Source organism: Pinus tabuliformis, chromosome 3_1 (genome assembly GCF_031772625.1).
Source record: "Pinus tabuliformis cultivar Carrire ecotype Pingquan chromosome 3_1, CPIR1, whole genome shotgun sequence".
Lineage (NCBI taxonomy): Eukaryota > Viridiplantae > Streptophyta > Pinopsida > Pinales > Pinaceae > Pinus > Pinus tabuliformis.
This window is the reverse complement of record NC_142301.1, coordinates 281,164,004-281,171,329: the sequence shown is the minus strand read 5'-3', so window position 1 is coordinate 281,171,329 and position 7,326 is coordinate 281,164,004. Positions and strand designations below refer to the sequence as shown.

Sequence of the window (7,326 nt, the reverse complement as noted above, 5' to 3'; positions counted from 1 at the left end):
TCCAATGGAGAAGTTTAAGTCCCCTCCCATGATTAAATAATCATTCTGAAAAACTTCTGAGCAGAGGAGATGGTCCCAGAAGGCAGGGCTGTGTTGGCAGGGCCCATAAACATTAATGACTCGTACCTCCAAGCCCAAATCAGATGAGAAGAGGTTTGCTGCTATGTACCCAAGACCTCCCCAATAGTTACAGAGATTTGAGGTGTGGGTGTTGTATCCCAGGGCAAGTCCTCCGGAGCTTCCATTAGCATCTATTCCTATGAAACTCCAACTAGGGAGCATAGCCTCGAGGAGGTGAGTAATGGTGTCAGTAGGTCCTAGAGTTTCTTGGAGGAGGATGATATCAACGGGAGAGGTAAGAAACAGTGTGCGGAGGGCTAGTTTTTTTTGGGTCTAGCCAACCCTCTGCAATTGAAAGAGGCAATCTTCATGAGGGGGGTCAGATGAGGGGTTCAAAGCTCTAAGTGCCCCGCGAATGGTTGATTGCCTACCCAAGGCAATTTCGCCTCCGACCCGTATTTGAGCCTTTGAGAGGGAGGAGGGTCGACCTCGAGGAAGTTTGGGAGGAAAAGGGGTTAAAGAGAGATCAAGCCCAATACAATCCTGGGACATTATCTTCTGCTTGGCCTTGGATCGGGTCTGGTACCAAGGGGAAGGAGGACCAACTACAGGAATAGGAGTGATGTCGGGAGGGGGTGTTGGAATGGCTCCAGAGGAGGTGTCATTAGATGTGGGAGAGGGGACAATCAGAGGGGATTGTGAGGGAGGGTTTACGATTCCACTTAAAGAACAATAAACCGGAAATTCATTTAATCCATCAAAATCATGAATACTAGAGGGAGTAGGAGAGTTTGGTCACTTACCTGAAGAAACCATCGAACCAGCAGTTGCTCTTTCCTTGGTGAGAGGAGGAGAGGGAGGTTGAAGCGGAGGCCTACCGCATTTCTTCGGGGTCCCTTGCGAGAGAGACATGTCTGATTGAGGTGGATCACCTTGGATCCCGCCTTCCTTGTTGTGGGGCTGCTCCCCCTGTTCCTGATCTGTGTTTGGGGGAATTGTCCTCCCAACTTCTCCCCTATCCTTGTTTTTGTTGAGAGGGTAGTCTTTGAAGAGATGCCCAACCTTATGGCATCTCCTGCATCTGAATGGAACCCCTTCATAGTCCAGATTCTGCCTTTGAGAGAAATTCCTCCATTGGATTGTGATATATTCCTGAAGCCCATCATTGGTGTCAATGTGTACCAATATTCTTGCATACTCCATTCTTCATGTCGAGAGGTAGGATTTGTCATACTCCAGATAGGTGTCCAGAGAGTTCCCAATACGCCTAAAGATGTCTTCTGACCAGAACTGAAGAGGCAGGCCGGGTAGTCTAACCTAGAGAGGGCTAGTGTCAAACTGTTCTCTTTCTGGGTTGAAGAGTGGTGTCCATCTCCGAAGGAGCACCGGGGCTTGTTCAATATGCCAAACCGCTAAAAGTACCCAGTTGGTGTGCTTCGCCCTGGAAAAACGAAGCACGAACCATCCTTTAACAAATTTCTGAACCACCGGTGGTTCGGCTAAATGATGCCCCCGAACCTCTGTGGCCCACTGCTTCAATCTGCTAGCGCTGTAGAAACGGCCCCTGACTCTTCCAACTAGCACTCACTCGGCCGTTTCCATCTCCTCACTCCACTGGAAATCCTCGCCCAAACTCAGGAATACCTCTAAAGCTTTTGGTCTCAGTGCCCTTTGCTTCTTCACTTTCTGGGTTCCTTCATCAGGTATGGAGTTTTGATGGGTTTCTTGGGAAGGGTTAGTCTTAGGTGCAGGGACGCCCAAGGGGGGGTCAGAGGGAAAAACCCCCGAGATGGGAGGGATTTTTGTGATATTGCCAGAAGGGGGGGCCGATGAGGCCAACACAGGCAACCTTAATTCAGAGGCGGTAGGATCGCTGATGGTCGTTGCAGAGAGGACGCGGGAGCCGACGAAGGAAGGGAAAGATGAGATACCCTCAAAGGAGATGCCCACATTGGGTTCTAGGGTTTGATCCATGAAATTTAGGGTAGAAGGGGATAATGGTTGGGCTGTGAGGTCAGGGATGGAGGGGGAGGCCTATGAGAGTGTAGCCAGCGAGCACGAGGGCCCTGAGATCGAGGGAAGAAAGGCAACGGTGTCGGTGAATTCGCAGCCGTAATGGAAGCTGCTTGTCGGGTTAACCTGGGGAGAAGTCCAGATGGAGGTACCCGCTAGTGGGTCTTTCGAGTAGTCTACTAGGTCCTCCATAACCGTCACTATATTTTCGCGCCAGCTGCGTTTAGAATCCAAGGTCTCCTGTCGCTGTAGTGACCAGGTAACAAGCAGGGGCTTGTCGAGGAGGAGGGTAAGGGTAAAAAACAAAGCGGTAAGAATGGAGGAGTAACCGTAACGACGTCAAATGGGAGCGGTGTGAGGGTAACAGGACTGGAGTACGGGAGGGCGAAGAGTGCAACAGCATAGTCAGGCGGTCGTTGGTGTGGAGGAGTCTGCAGGTTTCGGTCGAAACGCTAACCCTATCCTGTTTATCGTTTCTCCTTCACCCATACAAGGTTATGTATAATATGTTGCATTTTAAATAAATTGAAAATTATTAAAATTTGATGTTTAATAAAATCTTATTTTTAAAATATTTGTGTAAGTGCATCTTTTTTATATTTATATGGTTTTCACATGATATCCTATACATTAACTATCAGTGACATTTAAAATGTTATTTGATAAAAATTAATAATTGAAAATTTAAAAATTTACAAGACAATAAATTGATATATTTATTTATTGTTGTAATGTGTTATATGATATTTTGATGTATTGTAATGTGCATTGTTATATGGTTGTGTGTATATATGATTGTACACATATAATATAGTACATAATATGGTGTATTTGAAATAAATTCAAAGTTATTAAAATATTATATTTAATAAAATATATGTTTTTAAAATACTTGTAGAATTGTGATATCATACATTTTTATTTTTATTATCTTTTAATGTAATTTATTTGTATATATTAAAATACAGAGTTATATATAACATGGTACATTTTAAATAAATTGAAAATTATTAAAATATAATGTTTAATAAAATCTTATTTTTAAAATATTTGTGCAAATGCATCTTTTTCATATTCATATAGTTGTATATTCATTTTGATGTATTATAACATGCATAGTTATATGTTTGTGTGTATATATGATTGTACACATACATAATAATACATAATATTGTGTATTTGAAATAAATTGAAATTTATTAAAATAATATTTAATAAAATATAAAATTTTAAATATTTGTAGAATTGAGATATTATAAATTTGTATTTTTATTATTTTTCTAATTTAATTTATTTGTATATATTAAACCAATGAGTTTTATTTTTTTATTTAAATAAAAATGAATAATATATTTGTAAATAGATTTATTTTATTTATTTGTATGAATTACTTATATTTTAAAAATATAAGCCGATGCTCTGATTCTAGCACGGGAAGGGCATTAAAGCCGGTGCACTTTACGCATTTTTTCAGGAAATTCAAATTTTTGGGAGTTGGATCTTGAAAAATCTTTGAAACAAAAATATTAATCACCGCTACAGGTATCAAACTCGCGTCAATTTTGTGAGGGGCAAAAATACTCAACATTATATATTCCTCTGTTGGTTTCTGGCATGGGAAAGGCATCAAATAATGCATTGGATTTTCGTATTCTGTAGTTGAAAAGGAAGAAGCGAATTCCCATCTTGGGCACTTTTAAAGGAGGATTGTAAATCAGTTCAGGTTTCTAGCACGGAAAGGGTATCAAGGAGAGTAGCGGATTTTTGGAAGTACTCTCAAAAGGGTGACGAGATTCTTATCTCGGATTTCTGTGCACTTTGAGAGTATTTTTTCAGTAGCGGGCACATCTTCTGAGTGATAAAGAGGGAAATGAAGAGGACACTTTCACGTGGCAGATCCTCTTCTGCATCTTTTCACGGTGTACATTCTCAGATGGCTCCCATCTTCGCGAAGATCGCTGCTGGCTTAGTTCCATCTGCCTCTGGGGGGCAAGCTCCTGCCCATATCGTCACTGAAGCCCTAGCTCCCACTGTCCAGGTGGTCCAGGCCTCACTCGATGAGGCTTTGAAGTTTTCCGAAAGTGCCCTAATCTGTTGGTTCAATGGTTTTTGGCCGCGGCAGGCAGCTCTCCACAGTTGGATCTCAGAGGTATGGAAGCCTGTCATTTCTGATGAAATTAATATCTACCCCTGTGCTAGGGGTTTTTTTATAGTAGATTTTGAAAACCCTGAAAGCAGAAAATGTATTCTAGATTCCGGCCCTTGGTTTTGGGAAAACTCAGGCCTATTCATGAAGCCATGGAACCCATCATTCGATCCCTCAACAACAGTGATAACCTCAGCACCAGTTTGGATGAGATTACCAAACCTACCCTTGCATCTTTGGAATTTCTCCTCGCTAAAAGCCATTGGAAATGCAATTGGGAAATTTTACTGCAGGTGCCCAGAAACAGAGGAATATGCCAGAACCACCTATGCATGCGTCTGTGTGGAAATGGACTTTAGCGTCAGATTCCCAACTGAAATAAACCTAACGAGTAAAGACTATGTGTGGAACCAGAAACTCGATTATGAAAGTGTCATCTTCAGATGTCGATCCTGCTTTGAGACAGGCCATCTAGCCAAAAATTGCCCAAAAGCCTCCCAGAAAAATTTTGCTAGAAAGAATTACCATAGATCTACATGGTGGGAAGGAGCACAAAAAGAACATTACACTGTCATCAAGGAAGAATACTCTCCAGAAAACTCTGAATCACAAGAAATCGGGCAAGAAAGAAACAACTCTCAAGACAAGCAGGGGGAAAGCCCCGCCCAACAACAAAAAAGTGAACTCGACAACCCCTCAAGCATCAACAATTATGATGATTCGAATACCGCACAAAATAAATCTTCATTTAATAGCAAAGAAGATCTCCCAGACCAAACTTCTTCTCCGACTATCTTCAAAAGGACAAACACAATAGATCGCGAAGCTAAGACACCAATGTCCCAAGAACCAGAAGAGATAAAGGAGATGCAAGATAAAGAAAGTTGGAAGACCGTAGAGAAAGAAAAAAAGCTACAACACCAATCTCGCCAAGAAGACGAGAAGCCAAACAATTAAGAACTAAGAAAATTATAGGTCCGATAGACCAATTTGGTCTCAGTGGACGTTAACCATCACCATCATCATCATCATCAATGTATATAGTTTTTAACTTTGCATTCTAAGATTTGATTTTGAACACATTCACGCTCTTTTATACATATCACTCTTAATGTTATAAAGAGTCATGTAATGTAATGTATTGTGTTATATCTTTGTGTATATATATGTTTGTGCATAATATGGTGTATTTTATAAAAATTGAAATTTGAAGTTTAATAAAATATTATTTATAAAAATTGAAATATGATGTTTAATAAAATACTATTCTTTTATGCATATCACCCTTAATGTTATAAAGTGTCATGTATTGTTATGTGTTGTGTATATATATGTTTGTGCATGATATGGTGTATTTTATAAAAATTGAAATTTGAAGTTTAATAAAATATTATTTATAAAAATTGAAATATGATGGGTTTTTTTTTTTTTTTTTTTTTTTTTTTTTTTTTTTTTTTTTTTTTTTAACTGAAACGGTTATGTTTTATTGATAGATAACAGGTTGGGCAGAGCCTAATCAACCATTACAATTTTCAGAATTTACATTGGCTCTCTTTCTGCTTAAGGGATGATATCCATGGTCGCTGTTTCTGCATTTATGCTAATCATTCCTTCCTGTAAAGTGCATCTGATATTCGCCAATCTGTCTGCTTCCTTGTTTAATCCTTTAAGAATGTGGAAGAATTGGACCGATGGAAATTCTTTCAGAATTTTGGTCACTCTTGAAAGTTGTTTATTTAGCACCAGGTCCTTGAGTTTTTTCTTGTCTACCATCGTTTTTATCAGCAGTTCGGAGTCACTGAAGATTAGAATTTCTTCTGGATTTCCTTTTTTGGCCATTTGGCAGGCTTTCAAGTGGCTGAGAATTGCAGCTTGATAGTTGGTTTTCATTCCAAGGCCCCAACTAAAGTCATCTTTTTTCCCGTCTTGAAAGAAGATCGCCCCTCCTGCTCCAGACCTCCCTGGATTGCCTTTTGAGGCTCCATCGAAAAAAATGGTACACTTGGCCTGTGATTTCCACCATTGCTGGAAGCCGTCCTCTGGTTCTCGTATTTTTCATTTTCCTTTGTGCTTGGTGCGATTGGGAGCTGGCAGATTGGCCTTTCCTGTATAAGCATCCATCCACGCCCTTTCTTCGGTTCGCAAGGAGCTGCCGTCTTTGACTGAGGAGTGGTTTAGTGTTTCTAAGAGGAGGTTTTTTGCCTGATCCGCCACTTTTGCTGCAGGCAATTCTGTGTTGTTAAATATAGTTTCATTCCGAGCTAACCAAAGTTTCCAGCAGACATACTTTGGTACAGCTATCCACACCTTTTGCCAAAGTGAGTTGCTGACTATGCTGAAGGGATATCTGTCATTCCAAGTGGAGAACATGGTGTCGATCGTGCTTTGAGTTGGAGGAGGCACATTCAGCCCGGTAAGGAAGAAAGACCAGACCGCCTTTGCAAATTTGCAGGCTAAAAATAGATGATTTGCAGTTTCCGGGGCTCTTTTGCAGAGGACGCATCTATGTGGTCCAGCTATGTTCCTTTTACACAAATTATCTCCAGTGAAAATTTTGTTGTGGAACAATGTCCAGAAAAAGAAGTTGACTTTGGGAATGTCGAAGCTGTCCCAAATCTGCTTCCACACGGATTCCGAGTGTGGCGAATCCTTTTTGCTCTGCATCTGATAATATCCTTGACTGGCTGTGTATACCCCGGTTTTACCCTAGCCCCAAACATCTTCGTCTTCTATGTGCACTGGGGCAAAGTCATAGATTGCAGCTTGAAGAGCGTCTAACTGAGCATTCAAATGTTCTGGGATTCTGGGGAAAGTCCAACATTGCCAGTTCCCTTTTCTGTCCCAACTGGAGATATCCTCTATTTTCCTTATACCTTTAGACTGTAGCCAAACTCTTACCTCTCTAATCTCGTGGTTTTCTGCTAGAGGGCGATGTCCCATAACACTGTCTCTCCATAGCTTTGTATTTTTACCATTACCGGGGATTCGATACAAGTGAGATCTGAAAAAATCAATGCTTCTGTTACACAGTTTCCAGACCTGCGTTCCTTTTGGGGATTTCTTTGTATTGTATGTTTTTAATGACTGGTTTTTTAGTTTGAAGATCT

At 40.6% G+C, this 7,326-nt stretch overlaps 1 protein-coding gene across 1 annotated transcript; it reads right to left on the bottom strand.

The window, feature by feature from the left end:
• Positions 1 to 6,274: 6,274 nt before the first annotated feature.
• On the bottom strand, positions 6,275 to 6,883 carry LOC149186894 (uncharacterized). Its single transcript, XM_089409490.1, has one exon. The coding sequence runs from the start codon at positions 6,881 to 6,883 to the stop codon at positions 6,275 to 6,277; it is 609 nt and encodes a 202-aa protein (XP_089265616.1).
• Positions 6,884 to 7,326: the final 443 nt, after the last annotated feature.